The following is a 21,333-nucleotide window of genomic DNA, read 5'->3' as shown; positions in this document are numbered from 1 at the left end:
CCAGCCCTATGTTAGATCCAAAGATTCACTATTGAACACAAAACAACCTTTCCCAATCGCCTCACCTAGAGGCCGCTTCTGCTAGGAACACTTGCTCTGTCATTAGGATCCGTTTATTGAAAAGTTCAGTCAGGAGCAAATGAAGAGTGGGAGAACTGTTTGTTAATTTTACATAGCTCCGAGGTTCCAGGACAAGGATGCCACTTCTATACTCACAGCCTCTGCACCATCATTCACTGTCAAGAGCAGAATGAGTGACAGCTGCAGTTCCTACTGACACCCTTGTCTTCAAGGTGCTGTCCTGTGTCAGCAGTTCACATCTTTACCTGGGCAAGAAACCTTGTGATTGGAAAGCATGAAGTATCCAGCTAGAAAATCAAGACCCACCCTGTGCAGAGGCTTGGGGTTGGGGGCTCTTTCTGACCTCACCTACAGAGGGTTGAATGTTTTTGGTGAGAAATTTATATAAGGATTTGTAAGATTTATGACAAAACAATAAATTTCATCACTAGGTAGGTATGGATTTCTGTTCTAAACTTTTCCCCTAGTGACTACAGGTCCTTGTCGCCTCCTCCACCTCTGGCCCTTGGATAACACCAACTTATACTACCAAGTTAAGCTAAATGAAATATCCTGAGACTAAACCAATGGGTGGACCACATCTCTGTGACCTACCTGTCCCACATCCATTGAAAGAATCCCATGTACCAGATTCTCCAGATCCCCAGGAAACAAAGGATGTCAGGGGAAGGCAGGCTCCACCCCATGTTAAGAAATACAGCCCTGCTCCACTCACTCTGAGTAGACAAAGCTGACTCCAGAGCAGCATGTTCCTATGTCCCTTCTGGGTAGAACTCAATGACAGAATTGTAACTGGCAGAGTCAGAGAAGTTGAGGGCAACAGACCAGAAAAAACAAGGGAACCCGAGTGAGAGCCAAACACAGCCTGGGCTGCAGGATCTGGTAGAACCATAAAGCCAAGAACGATCCCGCCTCTCAAGAAGACTATTCAAACAGGGCCCCTCAAGTACCCATCCCTATTCATTCACATGAGGAAGTCTCAGCTCAGATAAAATGCACAGTGCTCCAAAATGAAAATGCCACACTACAGATGTATGGACTTTATCGGCTTTCCCGTGTCAAAAATAGTTTGCTTCTCCCAGAGAGTTCCAGGCAGGCCTTCCCCCACCACCTCTGCAGCTGCCCTCTCCAACCCGAAGACAGCATCCATTTTTTTAAATAAAAACATAAAATAAAATAAAACAGAATACATAATGAATAGCTGCTGTTTTACTTAAAAGTAACTTCACTCACAAAGAGCGCCACGAGGCTGCTGCAACCGAATTCTGCTTCAGAACAAATCCTTATTATTAATTTAGGTGGTTTTTCGTGTTGGAGCTGCAACTTTTCTCACATACTTAATTTCTTCCAAGTGAGAACAGCCAGCTCTGATATTATCTAAATGTACCGGTTAAGATAACGTGCATAGGACAATGGAAAAGGGAATTTAAAACTGAGAGGCATGGAAATGTGTACAGGACAAATGAAGATGTGCAGATGGACAGGAGGAGATACATAGGATTCTGAGGAACAGATGGGGGGCTTGGTGAATGCACACCCCCCCCAAAGAATGCTTCCTGCCCAGGAACTGTGGGGGAAAAGGAGATTCCACCAGAGCCTTCTTACAAAAGAAAGACCCTGTCTTCTGAGATAGAAAAGCCCCAACCTTCAAAGGCAAGCCCAGAGGTGCCTGCTCTTAATGCTCAGATGACACGGGAGCCACAGGACCAACCCCATACTCTATCAGAATTGTCCTCCCAGGATGCAGTGCTGGGCACCAGCCCAGTCCAGCTATTTCTATTCCGGTGGAACTGACTCTCCGAGGGGCTGGAGAAATGCTGCCTCCAAGGATATGCGATGGAAGAATTTTATTTTGGTCAGAGGGGGAAGAGTTCCTTTCATTATAAATCTAAACACCAGAGCCTTCTGACTGCAGATGGTGAAAGGGACAGTTACTCAAGAAGCAGGTCCAGAGTATTCCTTTGGGGAAATCAAAGGGCCCAGAAGACAATGGAGCTTTGCATCTGAAAGCACACAAGAGAATCTTCCACGCTCTACTCCAGAGTTTTCTGGCTCCCTCAGAACCAGGGATAAACTGAAGACGAGGTTGGGAGGAGGGCTGACCTGTGACTGAGTGAGGCCTTTGGTCCTCCTGGCAAAAACTGAGCCTCCAGGTCATAGAGTGGTCAGCCTAGTGTTGTGTATGGGGTGGCTCTTGACAGCTTCCACTGTGAGTTTTGGTGCAGAGGCCCCTGAACAGCATAAAAGGAAAATGGGAACCTCTAACTGGCAAGGGCAGGGGGCTGTCCTGCCACAGAAAAGCCCAGAGGCAAGCGACAAAGACTTACTATGACTGCATCTGTGACCAGCTTCAGCCTCCCTAGAGATTTGAACAGTGTGCCGGCCTGCAGGCCCCAGCCAACCACAGCGAAGGCCACTGGAATGGAATGAAACTGGAGAGTGGGCAGAGTGAAGCCCAGACCCTAAACAGCGCAGGTGCAGAACGCTAAGTGGTGACTCCCAGACTGGAGGCCCGCCTGGCCATCCCTCATTCCTCCTGCCTGGCTAGCGACGCCTCAGGACCAGCTCTGGGTAGCCTTTCAGGCTGCCCTGGAATAAAGGGCAGGGGAATAAACAAAATGGAAGATTAGGTAGGAAAGGCAAAAGAAATGGATAATGGGGCGGGGAGGGGGGAGGCGGGGAGGGAGAGAGAGACAGAAAGAAAAGGGAGGGAGGGAGGAAGAGAGAGAGGACGGGGAGACTGAGAGGCACGTACAGAGAGACAGAGGCTTAGAGAAGGTAGAGTTGTTTGAACCTCGGGCACCTGAGCGCCTCCCCGCCGAACTGAAGGAGGTGACAGCAGCGACTGCCCCTGGTTCTTAAAGCCGGAAGAAGAAACCCGACTGCGCCTAGCAAGTTGAAGGGCCGCGGCTGCCCCAGCAAAGAAGGCAACCAGAGATGGAGCACAATTCTCAGAGCCTACAAGTGCCCACTGGGTGCTTCCCGGTGTTGGTGTCTGTGCGATTTTGTCTCCGGGTGCGTCTCTGTCTGCAGGCGCCAGCTTGTCTACGTGGGATCAGTGGAAGCCTAGAAGATTTTGGTGCAGGGAGAACTTTTCCTTCAGTGGGTGGTGGGGAGTGTAGGATCCCGAGCTGCCCTCTAGCAGTAGGGAGAAATAGAAACCGAAAAGAAGGATAAAGATTGCTGAGTACCACCGCCGGACGCACCTTGGAGGTCCTGGGTGTCCGCGTCCCATTTCCCTGGCTTGTGGCATCCTGGCCCGTACGAATTGCTGGCGGGCTGCAAGTAGAGGGACTTGCCTGGTACAGAAACCTGCTCTCAAGAGCATTCCACAAGACCTGGCCCTCTCCAAAGAGCTGCCCGCTCTACCCAGCTTTCCCCCAACCCCCACGTTTGTGGCCTGGGGCGATTTGGGAGCAGGCACTAAAGTGCCGCCAGGGCCATCAGTGTGAGTGTAGGGTGGAGGTTCCCTGATGTGTCAACGTGTCACTAGGATTGTGCCTAGAATCTCATCTCCAAACTCAGTTGGCAACTCTAAATGGGTGGCACTTCTTGTCCTTTCTGGATGCACAATGATGGTGACCTCACTGGGTGTGTCTAAGTGTCTCTATCCAGAATAAAGACAATTCTTTGGAATTTACAGCCTTTCCTAAAATCCAGGCAATGCTGGAAGTGGACAAAGCTAGTCTGTTCCGAATGGTTCTAGACAGAATCAGACCACCAAATTTAAAGCCTCTGCCACCAGAAGTCCCTGATCCCCTCTTATCACGGCAGGGGCCTGCACAGTGGGAGTCTCCTCAGATACTCCCCTAAGAGAGGCCTGTACCTGTAGTGGCGCTTGCATAGGGAATTACACATGGATCACTCCCACCTACACGTGGGAGAACCGGGCTCAGTGGCCTTTTTCCAAATGGAGGCCAAAGTCTTGCTTGCCAAACCTTGTCTCCACTGGGAAAATTGAATGGGTTTGGGAAATCACTCTGAGCTGAAGTCACACCACCGACGCACTACAGGTGTGGAGCGTGGTTAGTATTATTTTGCTCTGTTTTTGTTGTTGTTGTTGTTGTTGTCGCTGTTGTTTGTTTAGGCCCCCAAACTTCTTCCTGAGATGCCAATCACAAGCCCAAGCTCCCGGGATTCTGGCCAAAATCTGTTCCCTTGAAGTTCCACTCTCCCTTTCTTTTCCAGGTGACCCCGACCCCCTACTCAGATCCCCGACTGGGCTTCCCTGCTTGGGTCTATAACTTCCCCATCTGGAGCCTGAAATTCCCTGTTAGGAACTCCAGTGCTAAGAACTTCAAGGCATAGTAGAGTCTACGTGGAAGCAGGAAGTTCCACAGAGAGTTAGCCACTACCAAAAGAGCAGAGCTCCTCTAAGGTCTGGGCGGTCTGCCCCAATGCCAGAGAGAGGCTGGTCTAAAGGCAATCTAAATCACAGACAAGATTCCAAGGAGGCCGCCAGGAGTGTAGGCCACAAGGTAGGTACTGACCTTCATAGGACCAGGGAAAGGGAAGTGGCCCAGGGCCACTTCCACGTCAGGAATCTTCAGGCTACTGTCATAGCTGCTAAGCCAGCCTAAACCCTTTCAGCCTCCAATTTGAGGACATACTGACATCCAAGCTCCTCTGTGCGGTGTCTTTTTTGAGGGTGGTCGGCCCTGTGTACCCTGAACATACTAACCTGGGAAGAAATTCCAAGGAGGAGCTTCCTACCGAGAAGGTCCTGCATCCCAAGACCTAGTGTCAGGTGTCACCCGCTTCCATCACCCTTGGAGAAAGGAGGGCAAGCCTCCCTTTTTAGAGCCTGCAGACTAGTTCAAAGCTGCCCCATGCCTGGCAGAAGGATGTTGAGACCCAGGCAGGAAGGCAGGGACTTCAACTTAACTAGCCCTGGACTCCAAAAGAAAAAAAAAAAAAGACCTAATGTCCTCTATCCAGGTGGCAACTCTTGGCCCGGCTTCTGTGGTTCACTACCCCTGCTGCAGGCCGGCTGGCAGCCCAATCCTGACCCTGATCGCCAAGCCTGAAAGCACTGGAGGGTGTCTTTCTCAGATATGCCCTCTCTCAGCGTACAGATGCACTCTCAACTTGGGTCTGAACCTGGGTGGAAAGCAGAGGACACATTTGAGGCTCACACTCTGGAGAGAACTGATCTGCCTGCCCTTGCTTGGGGTCCATTGCTAACAAATGCCCCACACTTGATATTCAAGAGAAATTCTTGAAGAAACAAAAGTATTAAAGTCATGCAAACACAGAGTCCTCTAAATAAACACCATTTCAATGGTTTTAATAAGCAAAATAGGAAACCATTTTAATAACCAAAAAACAGAAACCAGTCTGAATTAAAACTACAATAAGACTAGATTTTAATATTTTCATATCATAAGCAGGGGGTTGAAATTGATCCCTTATTTTACATGAAATTAAAAACAATTTCTGTTGCGTTGCTGCACGTTTGATTTCAACACAGTTGAATCAGTAAAAACCAAAGCTCGTTTCCGATGCAGGACGAATATCCACAATATTTAAAACTGCAAGCACCATGCGGTTCATACAATCTTGTTATTACTGTAAATTTATCAACTAATACAAACTCAAAAACAAACAAAAAAGCATCCAGCCAGCAGCGCCAGCAAATTCAGATGGGAACTTAAAAAAAAAAAAAAAAGTAAGCTTTCATTTTGGTATTTTTGTCAGTGCAACTTAAATCCTTTTACTGACCCGCAGAAATGAAAGTAACAATAAAGAAAAACACCTAGACCTCCCCTCTAACTACTGTACAACCGACGGGAGTGGGGACACCACCAATAACACTTCCTGCTATCCCGACAGCAGGGAGACACATAATGCATTGGTCTAAAGAACGCACTTGGAAATTGCAGCATTACCTGCCAATGTGTGGGTTTCTGGTACATTCTGAGAATGGCATTTGATTCGATGGGAGCTCAGGTCACCATTGACAAGTTGCAAGAGGTGTGGGGGGGAGTTCTTTCACCCTAAACCATGGGGGGGGGGGGCTTGCAATTAGCACCTTCCTGGAGGGATTCCAAGCCAGCCCTTCCTTGGGATGAAAAGTCAAGGAGCCGGTCTCTTTTCTTTTTCTTCTTGGGGAGCAGGGGGTGGTCAGTTTGGCCAGAAGACCGGGCTGAGGACATGCTCATGCACCCAAGGTGTGGATGTCCACAGTTATCTCCCTCCCTCGCAATCTCTCCCTCAACACCAAAGAAACTGAAAACTAAGATGGGAAGGAAAGGGGACCGAATATACAAATTCCAAAGGCTCCCCACGACAAAGTTGGTTGTTTTTCTATCTTTTTTATTCTTACTTACAAACAAAAATGCCATAATAATAAACCCAAACAAAGACTCAGCTTGCTGCTACGTTCTCAGTGTGGTTTGGCCGGGCGGGTAATTTACAAGCCGGCCGGCGACTGAAACTCCGCTCTCTCGCAGCCGCAGCCGCAGGAGTTTTGGAACTGCATCCCTACTCACTCAAAGAAACAAGGGGGTTATGATCCATGATCAACAACATGCTAAAGTTAAACAAGAAAATGGTACAAAATAGAAATTATTACCATACATGTCCAGCATGCAGGATTAATATTTTTAATGCAGATTTTCGTATTTTTCTATATAATCGAGCAGGCAATAAAACTGATGAGATTTTTTTTTTTCTTCGCGCGCCGAATGTCCTAACTGAGGCCCGCGTCTCCGGCTGAGAGCCAGTGTTCTCCGGACTCTGGACAGACAGATCTGTCTGTTCTTCCTTCCTCAGCCTTGCCTCTCGCCCTCGGGGACTCCAGAGTCCCTCTCCTCTCCTCTGCTCTTCCTGGGGCGACCTGAGCTCTGGGCTGCGAATCGGCCGCCCTGGCACTCACAAAGTTCCCAGAGCCAGAAGTGTCCAGACGGCCTTGGCGACTCCTTGGAAAATGCCTCGCGGCCTTCCAGCCTGGAGAAAAAGTTACTCCGGGACCTCCCACCCGCCCGGGTCCCTCTGTCTTTGCCCAAGTCTAGCAGGCTGCGCTGGCTTGCGCCGCTCTCTTCCGAGCCAAGGATCCCTACCCACCCGTGCTCCCGCCCGTCACCCGTGGCCCGCGCGTCCTTCCTCCCTCTCTCTCGAGTCAAACAGGTCAAGGCCGGGGCCATGGCAGGGACAGGGAGTCCAGGGTTAGGGACACAGGACAGGGAGTCTGGGCCAGGGCAAGGGCGGGGGCCGGGACCCGCCACGACTCACAGAAAGAACTCGGGAGAGGAGGGGCTGTCGCTGGTGGAGCCCGCCTCCCTGAAGCCGGAGTTGGCGAGTTTCTCGCACTTGACCTTGTAGGCGTCTCTCTCTCGGGCCAGCCGGGACACCTCCTGCTTAAGCTGCTCCACCTGCTGAATGAGCTGCGTCTTCTCGTTCTCCAGGTGATGTTTCTGCTGGACGCGTTTATACCTGCACGACTGGGCGTAGCCCCGGTTCTTCAGGGTCCGCCGTTTCTGCTTCAGGCGAATCACCTCGTCCTTGGTGAAGCCCCGCAGGTGGCGGTTCAGCTCACGCACCGACATGGACACCAGCTGGTCATCTGAGAACCGGTCCTCCACGCTCCCGTTGCCACCCGCAGCCGTCGCTGCGGCCGCTGCGTGCGGTCCCGGACCCGGGTGGCTGGTGGGCAGTTGTTGCGCCGGACTGGCAGCGCTGGACGGCGGCGGCGACGCTTGGTGATGGTGGTGATGGTGCGGGTGAGCGTGCGGGCCCAGCTCATCGTGAGTCACACCGGCTCCTGGGTACCCGTGGTGAGGGTGAGGGTGGTGGTGGTGGTGATGGTGGTGCGCACTACGGAAGCCATCGAAGCTCTGTAGCGGCTGGGGCACTGGGTGGGAACCGATGAGTGCCTCCACGGCGTCCTCGGGCGTCAAGTTGAGCGCCTCGGGGTTCATCTGCTGGTAGTTGCTCGCCATCCAGTAGAGGTCCTCGAGATGGGTCTTCTGTTCAGTCGGACTGAAGCTGGGCGAAGAAGGCACCGAGCTGCACGGTGTGCTGAGCGGGGTGGACGACACCGAGCCGGCCGGCTGCAGGCGTGTGCAGGGCCGGCCGGGACGCTCCGCACGCCCCAGAGGCTCCTTCTTCACGTCGAACTTGAGAAGGTCGAAGTCGTTGACGTACTCCATGGCCAGCGGGCTGGTGGGCAGCTCTGGCCCCATGCTCAGCTCCGCGGCCATCGCTAAAGCGAGGCTCAGCCGCCGCTGCCGCGGGGGAAACTTTGCGGCCGGCCGGGACGCGCCGAGCCAAACGCGGGGGCGAAGAGCGGCAAGCCTGGGAGGCGGGGAGCCGAGGGCGCTGCGGGCCGGGGCCGCCGGCCAAGCCTTTGTCTGGGGACGCGGCGGCGCGCCGGAGAGTCTTCCCGAGGCTGCCTGAGCTGCCCCGGAGCTCGGGGCTGCGGCCGCGCCGGGACCGAGAGGTGTCGAGCTGGGGCGGGATGGAGAAGCAGGCGAGGTGCGCGTTGGGGCAGAGGGGAGGCGCGGGGCAAAGCGCCCGCCGCTCGCTCTCCGGCTCTTTGGCTCTAGGGCTTTCTTGCTTGCAGCCGCTCGCAGCACGGCGGTGCAGCTGTGCAGGAGCTGGCGCCGCCGCCGCCTTTTATCGCTTCCTGATGTCACTGGAGCGCGGGGGCCCAAGCGGCCCGGCGTGTTGGCCAATGGCTGCACGGCCCCCGCGGCCCAGCGACGCTGGGCGGGGCGTGCCTGACAGCTCCCCCGCCCCCCGCGTCAGCTGACTGGAGGCCGAAGGAGCCCCGAAGCCTCGGAGGCCTGGAGGAGAGAGCTGGAGCCGAGTGGGACGGCCGGCCTGGGCCCAACCCCCAACCCCCTCTGAGTTGAGGTCCCCCGCACACTCGCCTTCGGTGCGCGCCCCACTTCTGGACCAAGCCGCCGTTCCCAACCCCCTGCCTACACTCACGCCTCCTTAGATACTCTTTGCACTCCCACCTTCGGCCCGTGTCACCCTCAAGTAGGCTCAGAATAAGAGCCGGGATGACGCTTCCCCGGCCCTTTGTTCCCAAGCGGCCCCCGCCCAGTGGGCGATGCTCCTTGTGTCCTCGGCGCCGCGGGTCGAGTGAATGTGTGTCGTGCGATCCTGTGTTTCTGGCGGTCTGCGCAAATGTACGCGGTGGGGGAGGGAGGGGCTGGGACTCAAGAGTTCTGTTCAAACCTAACTCTTAACCTCTAGGAAGGTTCTTCAGGCCAAGAGGCGCCGGTTTGGTGACTGAGCTCGGAGACAGTGGTCTCACCACTCGGGCTCTGTTCATTTATTCCCTCACCCCCAAAATGCTCCCAAAGAAGGTAAACAAGAAAGAGTCTGGCCAAAGGCTCTGAATACCTTTCACTGGCCAGTCGTATGGGAACCTGAGTACTGCGAGGCTCAGAGCCGAGACCAACACCGGTCGGTGCGCCGAATGGCTCTGAGCTACTGGGGAACGGGGCCCTGTTTTTGTCTGAACGTTTTGTAAGGATTAAGCTGATCCAAGCTTCTGAAGGCTGCGCAGAGGTTCAAACAGGCATAAAGTGCGACCCCAAGTGGCCACGGTGCGCAAAGGCGTCCTGAACTGGTTGGTTCGGTGTCTGCAGGCTTGGACGGCGCCTCGGACCCATACTGGTCTTACTAATTCACCCAGCCAAGCCAGGTCTGAACGCAGGCTGTGTGCACCCTGGAATCCTGGGCAGACTCCCCTGGAACTATGCATAGGTCGTGCGATCCCATCTTCGAACTCAACCACGAGTTCTTCCCAGTTGCTGTCTTTGAAATGCCATACCCAAGCCCTCGGGGTGTGCTTGTGGGCTACTCTCCTCCAGGGAAGGTCCTGAGTTGGAAAGATCAGTGTCCTAAAATGAAAACGCCAGGTGGAGAGGCTCCAGGGCTACCCGGTGAGAAACCTCTCTGGAGCGCAGACGGAGAGGTGGGAGGCGGGAACGCAGAAAGCTAGACTCTCAGACGGGGCTGTAGAGCGCCAACGGAGCCTCCCTACCCTGGGCCAGAAAGGCAGGAAATATGGGACTTTTCTGAGACCCCCCTCCCCGACCCCGATTTCAAAAGCGAATAGATGTCTTATTCGCTGGATCCGGAGACCGGACCCGCCTCCCGCGTCGCTTTCTGGCTTCCCATCTCAAGACGCGGAAAGAAAAGCGGCCGAAAGCGTGCTAGGTGAGTGTGTCCTGGCTGCCGGGCTGCTCAGGACCGGCGGCCAACATCGCGCACGGGGGTCCAGTGGCCCGCGTCAATGACAACCAGACCAGAATTTTTTTTCCTGTAACAGTTAGAAAGAAAAATATGACTCCGATAAATAAGAAAAACCCTTTCTCTATGGTCCTTAGGAAAGACAGGGCAGACAGTGGTCTCAGGAGTCTATTTTTAACAAAGTGAACGTATTTGAACTAAAACTTGACCTAAAATGTTTAGATCAGTGAATGGCTGAGAAAAATCTCAAACCCTTGGAGAAGTGAACTCTTGGCAGAAATGATTCGACCGCCTAGGCAGAGAGCCTGCCTAGGCCGTTCGCCTCAACCTCTGGCAGATGAAGATGGGCGCTAGGGACCCACTTGCCTTGTCCCAGCCGCGGTCGCACGAGGAGAGCGAGGAGAGCGCACGCTCGGACCTCAGCTCGGCAATGGGACGTTTTAAGGACATTTCGGGTTTAGAGTTCCAGGTCTCTGCAAACAGCGGTTCCAGCCTCTACCACCACAGGCGGACTCTATTAACACCCACCGGGCTCCAGCGTTTGATCCCTCCCTTAGCCATGAGACCCAGCGCTTCCCCGAGTGCGCGCCTCACTGCACACCCTCCCCGGAGTACCGCGGAGTTCAGCAGAGCTGTGCTTGTTCCCCGAGTGTCTCGGTCACCACCGAGGACTGAAACCCACTTCTCAAGAACGTGGCCCTTGAAGAGGACTCTTGCAGCCACAGACCAGTAGTTGCAAAATCCCAGTAGATGCGCTGCCCTCTCTGGGTTTGGATTACTCGGCCTTTGTCCTGGCAGTTTTGCTCCTCTTTGTCCCTGTGACTATATCTCTGTTGGAGCCACTATCTTCCTCTGGTCTTTAGCTGAGCTATTTCGCGGCTCCTACGTTCACTCCCCCCCACCCACCAAACCGTTTCTTTGCTCCTACCCCCGAGAGGGGGAGAGAAAGAGAGAGAGAGAGAGAGAGAGAGAGAGAGAGAGAGAGAGAGAGAGAGAGAGAGAGAGAGAGAGAGAGAGAGAGAGACAGAGAGATCCTGTGGGTGGAAGGATAGGAAGGTTGCCCCAAGTGAAGACCTTTGCTCACAGCCTAATCTATTTCATGGTCCAGCCTCCCCAATTCTAATTCCTGGTGTGCTCTGCTACAGGGTCTTGGAACTGGAACTCCTGGGCTAATAACGTTTATCTCCAGACTGCCACCACGCTCTCGGTATCCTTGTGCGGATTCTTCCCGGTCCTGGGTATCACTGCAGGACGGGAAAAAGGACTGCTCCCCAACCCTGAAAGACAGGGGAGATGGAGAGGGTGCTGGGACTCATTTTGACTGGGAGCTTCATTGGAATGTTGGAAGCAGAGAGAGAAGCAATGGGGAAAGAGGCCAGAGGCCCAGGCAACCTCCAGCGAGCCCAAGGAAAGCCGGGATTGCCAGTGGCTGGAGCCCCTATACCGAGCAGTTTCTATCTAGCGCTTCGACTTATCTTTGAGATTGTTTTACTCCAAAGCGAGCCCGGTTGCATCGTCCTGGAATTCCTTAACTTCACCGCAGTGTTACAGGGACGCTGAGGGGTCCTAGACACAGGGCTGGAAGCACTTCTGTTCTAGGGGAAGAAATTGTTCCCCAAGGCGTTGAAGAGCGAGAGGCAGAACGTGAGGTTCTCTCGGTGCTGCCCTCGTGGCATCTCCGCCACGCCATCAGGGTAACCTGATAGATGCCCAGTAGCGCGCCTTCCTGCCTGCGCTTCCAGACTTGGGCGGCGCCCTGGCACCTGTGTTCAGCGCTGAGGTGCGCAGTTCACCCAGGTTTCCCGGAGGGAGGACTGCAGGTGCTTAGTGAGCGAGTAGGCGGAACTGTGAGGGTAGGAGTGAGGTTTATGGCACGCGGGAGGAGTGTGCCTGTGTATGCAGTGTGAGTACTGGGTAGGGAACCGCAGCTGTCTAAATGTAGGGGCTGGAGACTCGCAACCCTCGCAGCCCCCCTAGATAGCAGGATCCTACTATCCGAGATTGCCGAGCAGAAGCCCTTAAATTCAAGGATCCCAGGGCCTGCGTTCTCCAGGGAAGGGACTAGCGTTTGGAAAGAAAGCCTACAGAAGCCTGCCTTCGGACGCGTTGTCACCCACTCTTATCCTGCAAGAAGCCTTGAGTTCTGCGCTGCCTTCACGGGACCCTAAAGGAAGAAGATGCCCCTGTTGCCAACACTCCCTGAAAACCTCCGGAAGTCTGTGGCTTCCAAGAGGCGAGTGGGGGGATGGGGCGAGGGCCTTGAGGTCGTTCCACCCTACCTCTTCCTCCCTCCGACAGCAGCTACTACTTCCACTTAGTCTGGTCGGCCACATACAACCGCCGTCAGAATCCAAACCAGCGCTTTCAAGGTTTTGTACTATGCTAGGTCCTGGTACTCAGGCCCTGTAGCAACCATAGTTTTATCATCTGCCGGTCAAAGATGGAGAACCCCTCCCGCGCTCAGCAGAGGAGCAGGGATCTGTACTGCAGAAGAAATGTCCATTTCCCTTCGCTTTATTTTAGTGTGTCTGAGAGAAAATTGTAGGATACACACCAGGCTCACATTCCATAACCCACTGGGTAGTATGGCCTCAAAGAGATGTTTCTCGAAAACATTCACCTCCACCCACACAGGAATTTGAAATAACTTTTGTTGGATTCTGATTCTCACATCTCTCACAGGGCAGAAGTTCTTGTTATTCCTACTTTGCACAGATTGGCAGGCAGGTAGCTGGGGATACACATCCAGAGTCCTAAGAGCTTCTTGTTCCTCTATCAGCCCACCTATAGAGGTCGCTGTAGTGGGCAAGGTCATCACTAGCTCACTCAAAAACAGAGGGAAGACTCTCAGAGGTTAAGTGATTCATTTCAATTTACACAGATGTAATAAACCAGAACTTCTGACTTTCAGTATCCTGGGCAGTGGGGGAAGGGTTCCTCTACCATGAGTGGACAGCCCTCCAGGGATGCAGGTGCCTGTATGGGTCTTCTCCAGCTGCTGTCTCTTTGGGGATTTCCAACTCTCTGAGAGACCAGTGGCTGTTCTCGTCACTGCTGAGCCTCTTCCCAATCCTAAGGGAAGTGTCTGACTGCATTTTTTTTGTGGATGCCACAAGAACCCCTGGGTTCCCCCTCTTCCCTGATTGTATGGGGAGAGCAAAAAAAAAAAATAAATAAATAAACAAGGTGAACAAGGTGAACCATCAGCCAAAGGAAAGGTTTACAACCTTCCCATCCTGTCCCTCACTCTTGGTCTCCTGACCACGAAGGTTGGCTCTGAATCTCAGTCCTGACTTTGGCGGCCCTGCCTGTGTCCTGAGTTTGACCTTAAGTATCAGTCAAATCTCTCTTAAACAGCTGAGAAAGAAGGATACGGAGAATAAAAAGGGAGAGGCTTGGGAGATAGAAGAAAAGGGAGAAGGAGAAGAGGAAGAGAAGGGGCAGAGAAAGATGAGGGGAGGGAGAAAGAAGAAAGAAGTGAAAAGAAGGGGGATGTGGCTTGTGGTCAAGTAGAAGGAGCTGACGCTGCTAACAGCCACAGCTGGGTGAAGGATCGCCAGTGCCACTCCCTGTTCACACCTGATGGCGACCCAAGGCCATCATTACAGACACTGAAACCACATCCTGGCTTTCACCTCTCACAGCCTGACCAAAACAGCGGTCTCCCTCCACCTCGGGCCTCCAGCTCCCCACCTGGCACCCACCCCCCTCATCCAAGCCATCCTCATCCACGGCTTAAAGACAGCAGAGGCTTTGGCTATGGACTGATTGACTTTTTTCATGGAGCTAGTCAGTCTTGCTCTATGAGACCGGTCATTCTAGCTCCGGAGCTCTACTCCCTCAAAGGACTGCAGTCTCCCACCAGACTCTAATTATCCTTTACGCCCCCCATTAATGGTCCAGGCATACCCGTTCCTTTAAGTTCCTCCACCTACTAAGCTGCTTTCAGCCATGGGTCTCTGCACATGACAGCATCCTCTACCCAGAATGACTTGGCTGCTTGGGTCCGAAGGACTTAGTAAAGGTAGGATGGGGATCTTCCCAGGCTTCAGGAGGACTTGGGTGGTAGCTGGGTTTGGGGGGTCAGAAGAGATCCACAGCATTCTAGGAAAACTCCATTCCTTGTTGTCAGACAACACAGCTCCGGCCTCTGCCCCTCCTTTCTGCCAGGTGGATCAGGGAGACCTCAGGTTTGAGAAAGGCTTTAGGAAACAATACAGGGGAGGCCAAATGCGGTTTGATCAGTCAATCCAAATTATTTTCACTTAAGAGAATGCATTAAAAAGACAGAGTATTCAACCACACAGATTATGGAAACACATTTGGAGAAACTCCACGAAATGGCCTTGAGCTTCTGGAGGCTGCTCCTGGGTTCCCAGTAGCCAGCATAAAACCCACAGACTAACCCAAGGAATGGGGTGATTTGGTTCCCCTAACCCACTTGCCTGGACGCTCCTCCAGCTGGGGAGCCGATTTCTGGCTACTGAGGAAGTGAACAGCACCCTTCCATCGCAGAGGCTGATAGAATGGTGCTGATGCTGGACTGCGATGAGGCCCAGGGTGCAGTCAGGCAGGCACTGCAGTGACCACTCTGGCTCTTTTTCCCTTTCTTGACTTTAAGATGAAATCTACATGACAGATGCACAAGACTGGGTTCCTGGAGTAAAATATGCAACAATGTTGCTTGTAGCATCTCTGTCTCCAGCCTCAGCTAGCTGGTTTTACTCAGTGACCTCCAAGTCATATACCCACATCTGCTTCTTTCTTTTTAATGTATGTGCAAAATTCTGCCAAACGGATGCCCTGACATTTTTATTTTTATTCTTCTTCTTTTTTTTTTAAGAGCAAGTCCCATATTGATGGGCGTTTAAGGCATTTCTGAGCTTCTCTGTTGCAAACGATGCTGCCACCAACAGCTTTTATGCATGTTCCTTTTCACACATGTGCAAGCTTTTCTCTTCAAAGCAAGGAGAGGGATTGCGAGATTGAAAGATAGGTGTATTATCAATGTTAATATTGTCAAATTAGCCTCCAACAAGATTGTACCTATTTAATTTCCCATCTAGAAGCTAGGATGGTAATCCATCAACAATGGATTTTTATCAAGGTTTTTCATTTTTATGTCAATTCTGCAAGCATTGCTGGGAAGCGAGGGCTCCTCCATCCAGGAAATTGCAGGCCTTGCATTGCAGCTGGGAAGGTGCTGTGTTGACACGGTGACAGTACATTCATAGTGCCATCAGGCCTCAAGAAAATGACTGCTAGAGGAGAGGTAGTGGCAGAGAAGGCTGAAGAGAGGAGGTGAGATTTGCCTGTGGCTTTGCACATGCAGAAATTTATCAAACACAGAAGCAAGAAAACTTGACAGAGTCACCCGAGCAAGGGCCCTGTCTCCTGGGCCCCTGGGTGCAGCTGTTCCGGAGACAGAGCCACTCCAGTGGCCAAAGAACTGGAGCTCTATCCCACTCTATCCCAGGAGTCAGCAAACCATCTCCACACGCACAGGCATCCTTTTCAGTCACTGTGGGGCACATAGTAGGTGCTTAACAGACATTTTATGGAAAGACAAAGAAACGCCTGAACGGTATTTAAACAGTCTGCTTCCTTCTCTTCCATCTCTTCCATCTTTCAGTGACAGAACTGGGAAGCTGCTTGCTTTCTAAATGCTGGAGAGACGGTAGAGACAAATCCAGCCTAGGAACCCTCTCCTGGGTCGCAGCCCCATCCCGGCCTTGTGCCAGATTCTTTCACCTCTGCCTGTTAGAGATTGCTTTTGGTTTCTGTGTTGACAACCCTTGTTTCTGTGTTTAGAGCGGCTGTTCAGTGCCATTTCCTGATTTAATATCGGTCCCGGCACAGAGCAAGGATGCACAGTTAGCAGATTTTGCTCCAAGTATTTTTCAAGCTCCCTTTTGATGTAAGGGTTGGGTTTTCAGCATCCCTGATCTCGACAGGCATGCAGAGGGGAGGAGGGGCTGAGGGAAGAAGGAGTTGAGAACAGGAGATGGAGGGGAGGGAATCAGGACCCTGAGGGCCCCTGGCAGAGCCGATCCACACAGGAGCAAGCAGAAGAGTCGGAAGCAAGACTGCCACTACCCACTGTGTGACTGGGAAGGGGACATAGCTGTCTCTGTGACATAAACAAAAGGCTCAAATAAAGTAGCACAGCGCAACTCAAAACACCAGGAGGCAAAACCAAAATTAACCTGGATCCCAGCAGCACTGGGTTTTGTGTGACTTTGATGGAAAGTCTCCTGGACCCAAAGACTTCTGTGAGATGAGAAGAAAGAATAGACTAAATACTTCTTGCTCTTCCATTAAGAACTAGCACTCTGTTAGTGCAAAAAGAAAACTTTAGCAACTGATGCATGTTTGGTAGAGGCGGGGGGGGGGGGTGGGGGCTCACAGACCCACAGTTGAGGACAGGACTCAAGAAGAGACCAGCATTTTCTGACAGTGACATCCCTATCAGTATTTCCTGATACTGACACCTCCAACAGCATTCCCATCAACATCCCCATCAGCATCCCCATCAACATCCCCTTCAGCCTCCCCAACAGCATTCCTATCAACATCTTCATCAGCATCCCTAGCAGCATCCCCATCAGCATCCATAAAGCTACTAGGTTTCATTTCTCCCTCTTCAAACACCCATTTGCAGGATTCTCCCTCTGAGACCTTCTGTGTCAATTTAGGTCTTCTAAGAAGCAAGCAAAAAGATGTACTAGGGTATCACTGGGAAGGAGGAAGGAAGGGGGAGCAGGATGGGCAGGGAGGTCACAGACACCTGTGAAAAGAAAACAAGAAGGAAGAAGCTGAAGTTTCACCTGAGCTGGAGAAGTTACAAGCTCCTGGGGATTTGAGGCTCCCTATCTCATGGGCGTGAACCAGGTCCCACACCAGTGCTGGATTATGGGCTGGAAGCAGCCAGAAGTACAGCCAAGGGTCAAACACAAGCATGGGAGTGCCAGGGCAGGGATTGTCTATCCACAGTGCTCCTACAACAATTGCTCATGAAGGAGACCTCACCCAGGCCCTTCCTGGCTATCCCATCCACTGGCTCAATGCAGATTTTCCCAAGTACTTACTCATCAGCAAGCATCTTACTGGGGGGTTTTCTGCATGCAAGGGATGATGTACAGTTAGTATTTCTTATCTCATTCAATCTTCCTCAGTAATCTTGTAGATAGGCGTTATGATCATGGTTGCCTCCATGTCATAAACAAGGAGCTAAAGTTCACGTCGACCGAATCACTTGCCAGAGGCCACAGCTACCAAACGGTTTAGCGTAGATCCAAAGTCCCTTTGACTCTGGCCATTGCTCTAAATAGCTTTTACCTGGAAAAAGTCCATAAAGGGAATAGAGAAGCTCCTTTCCCTCTGTGCACCCACTTCTCCTGTTACTCAATCTCCTTCTGATCTCCTTAGGGTCCATGCCCGCCGATTTCCAGGTTCGTCTGCTAGTCCACTCCAAGCAAGAGACACAGCATGTCCACCAGAAGTAAGCACTGTCCAGCATCCACATATCTGTGTTTTCCTAAGCACCCTTTCCTCCAGGAAGCCCTCCCTGACTCACCTATGTTTCCATAACCCTTTATACACACAGAGCACCAAACTCCTGTTACATCTGCGTCCAATGCCGAGATTAGCTTTTCTAGAACCAAAACTAACTCTAGACCGAATGTGGGTGCTCACAGAGGAAAATTGGTCCAGGACAACAAAAGAACACTTTTGGAAGGTAAGGAACCTTTGCAGAGAAAACCATGGCTTTGACCTGTGGAAGCACAGCCTGCAGTACAGGGCCTCACCACCAGGGGCCTCATCACCCTGAGGCAGGGCTAAGGTCGGGCAAGTCAGGCAAAAGAGGGCCTCCCACCTCAACTATCCTGCAGGGGCCAGCCAGGCCTCTCAGCAAGCGCTCAGCCGCCGGTGGCCCAGTGGGTAGCCCCAGCTAAGGAGGAGAGTTATTTTTATTTATTTCTTCTTAATCATGAACTTAATTTAGCTGCTAATCAGGTTACCATGGTGATTTGCACGGGCTTTACAGCAGTTTCCTAACGCGCCTTTTTCTCACTCTTTTAGTAAACGAGCAAAATTTGGGCTCTGCGCGAGGACCACTTGGGCGCTGCACAAGGGAGCTGCCTACTGACTGTCCTAGAACAAGGTCAACCACATCGCTTTTCTTTCACCTTGCCTCGTGTGCTTAAGAGTCTGTCATGACTCTGGGCGGACCCCAAATACCCCAGGTACTTCTTTTCTGTCCCCTCTCCAAAACCTGCAGTTGGTCCCTGTCGCCAGCCAGATGAGGGCTGGGCCTTGTGCATTGCTTTAAAGGTCTGCCCTCTGATCTCTCCCTTCCCAGCCTCCCCTGCATGGTCATCTGTTCCTCTGTATCTTTGTGATGTTCTCCCAGGCCTGGAATATCTTCCTCAGATATATGGAAGCCCTCACTTGTTGGAGCCCTCCAGAAGAGTTCTTTCTTCTCTTCTGTACTGAAGAAGGGGGTTCTAACTTCTCTTGGAATAATCCCAAGGGGTTATCTAAAAATACATGTGAGCACTGATACTGGCCCCATTACACCCTGGCATGGTGTTGTCAACGCAGGGGAGCGGGGCAGGGAGGCGGTAGGAAGGGAAGACTAAGAGCGCCTGTCTTGACAGCTTGTTGTATTTCTCTGTCTGGAAGTTCAGCTGGGTGGGGGTGGGGAACAGGGATATTCACTATGCTTCTCCTGTCTCACCCAGGGGCTCAGAAGCACTACTTTCTCAGACCAAATTGAGTACCCCACCCCATCCCCCACAGGGGCCTCCCAGAAGGGACAGTGTCTCCAGATTGGAGACCACAGTTTCCAGGATCTCCCTGAGGACCTCAGGGCTGGCTGCCAATCAGACCTGGGATCAGCCATAGTCCATTAGTGAATGCCCTGGATGCAAGGCGCCAACACAACCCCCCCCAGGCATTGGCGCCAGAGGCTGCCCAGGGAACCCAAAGCCACCTTCAATCATTATCTTGGCTTTTGTCATTAGACAAACTGGACCATGGACTACAGGCTGTTTTCTAGGTGAGCATCCTTTCCAGCTCCACCGCCCCCACCACACACACAGCTACTCTGAACTCACAAACTAACCACCAGTGTTGGGTGTGGGTACAGCCCCCATGGGAGGCCTGGCCTTTTACAGCATCCCACCATGCCACTGAGGCAGTGTGGGCTTCTAAGTTGCTATCCTTCTCGGAGACACTCTTATCTCCTCTGGAAGATGGGGCGATAGCAAAAGGACACACTCGGGCTTCGATAACCAGGGCTACATGTTAGAGCCCGAAGAACTTGGCTCCCAGAGGGGCTCTGCGCCTTTTCTGTGATTTTGCTTCAAGTTTGAGGCCCTGGGAGGTGAGGTCAGCAGGCTGAAACATCTATAGGGGTGACAAGAGAGGACTACCTAGATGACAGGCCAGACAAGCCCTGATGGCTGAAGCCACGCTGGCAGGCTTGATTGTCCCCCCTACTCCGATCCCCCACACCACCCTTTCAACCTGTAAAGAATCCTTGCTAGAACAAACCTAACTCAGCAGTGATGGGAGCATAGAAGGACCGAATGTTCAGGCACAAGTGCCCAAAGCAGGGGTTCTAATCCTAACTTAGTGGGACATTTACTATGTGATCTTCAGCAAGTCACTTAACCTCTCTGGGATTTTGTTCATTTTTCTGGGTAGGTAAAACCCCACTTAAATAAAGATTGGACTTTATGTTCTGCACCTGCACCTCCCACCTGAAAGCTCTTGTGTGGAGAGAAGACAACTTGGAGAGATGGGAGAAGAGTGCAGTACCTGCTCCGGCCACTGGGGGCTGACTTACTCCACCCTGTACACACTTTTAACTACCAGGTGCCTGTTCCTAGGAAGGGTTTAAAAGGCACCCAGTGTAGGAAAGGGCAGGGAATTTCTCCTTTGACAGGTCACGGGTTGCACAGCACTGTGTCTAAAACCACAGGCTCCGAGCCTGATGTCAGAGTTCAAATCCCGGGTCTTACTAACTGGGTGACCTTTGAGCAAGGTGCCTACACTGCCTGTGTCTATGCTTCCTTCCGTGTCTAATGGAATGAACGGCAGTAGCCTTTTGAGCCTGGTGAGTCAGAGCACCCTGGAGAGTGACTGTGCACCAAGCAGTTCCCTATCTGCTACTTCTCAAAGCCACCATGGAAACACTCCAGGATGCTGAAAGGCAGACATGAAACCTCTCACCTGGGCCTGCGGCTCAGTCAGCGCGTTTGCCACCAGCCCCTGCCCATTCCCACTTCTGTTCAATATGATCGATGTTCTCAACTGACTTGTTTTGCAAAACAAGTTCATACAGCAATGGAAACAGAGACAGGAGTAGGAGTTAATTAAGGGCAGGGTGAACCACACATCGATCCTAACATCGTTAAAAGAGAGACAACCAGACTTTAGGACATGATTCAACAAGGAGAACGCAACACTATCTACAAAGGCTTCCAGACAAAGATCGAATATGACAACACCCTAACTACTGGCTTCTGGGAAGCACTGGGGATGAATGGAGGAGCCCCCCCCCCACACACACACACACTGAATAGCACCAGGAAGGGGGCATCAGTCACATCCACAAGAAGATATAGTCTGGTTAGTGCAAGACCTAGGGCTACCCAGAGATAAGCAGACATTCCAAAAGAAACTCGTGGCACTTTCAAAAAAAAGAAATTAATGACATTTCTCTTATTTTCAATGTGGACTATGAAAAAAGATTCTCAAGAAGCATGCCAATTAAATGCAATTTCTGATAGCATGGCCCAAACACACAAAATGTAAGGATGTATTTTTGAGAAAAGTTGGAATACTTGAATAACAATAAATAAATAAATAAAAGTACTGGATATGAAGAGAACTGTTAGTTTTATTTTGTTCAGTGTGATGCTGGTATTACTTATGATCATGTCAAAAGAAATTTTAAGTCATGATGGGTTAGTCATAGCTTCTAAAATATTTAGGTATAAAATGCACTGGTACCTAGGATTTGTTTCAAATACT

At 51.8% G+C, this 21,333-nt stretch overlaps 1 protein-coding gene and 1 long non-coding RNA gene across 3 annotated transcripts; one reads left to right on the top strand and one right to left on the bottom strand.

The window, feature by feature from the left end:
- Positions 1-5,338: 5,338 nt before the first annotated feature.
- Positions 5,339-8,656, bottom strand: Mafb (MAF bZIP transcription factor B). Its single transcript, XM_038330166.2, has one exon. The coding sequence runs from the start codon at positions 8,280-8,282 to the stop codon at positions 7,311-7,313; it is 972 nt and encodes a 323-aa protein (XP_038186094.1). The 5' UTR covers positions 8,283-8,656; the 3' UTR covers positions 5,339-7,310.
- A 111-nt stretch (positions 8,657-8,767) lies between these two features.
- LOC119815607 lies at positions 8,768-21,130 on the top strand. 2 transcript variants are annotated; one of them, XR_005285534.1, is made up of 4 exons: positions 8,768-17,791; positions 17,897-18,028; positions 18,373-18,536; positions 18,653-21,130. It is a non-coding gene; the product is annotated as an uncharacterized LOC119815607 (long non-coding RNA). The 2 variants fall into 2 exon arrangements; XR_005285533.1 differs by having other exon boundaries at positions 18,373-21,130.
- Positions 21,131-21,333: the final 203 nt, after the last annotated feature.

Source organism: Arvicola amphibius, chromosome 5 (genome assembly GCF_903992535.2).
Source record: "Arvicola amphibius chromosome 5, mArvAmp1.2, whole genome shotgun sequence".
Lineage (NCBI taxonomy): Eukaryota > Metazoa > Chordata > Mammalia > Rodentia > Cricetidae > Arvicola > Arvicola amphibius.
This window is presented reverse-complemented; position numbering and strand designations above follow the sequence as displayed.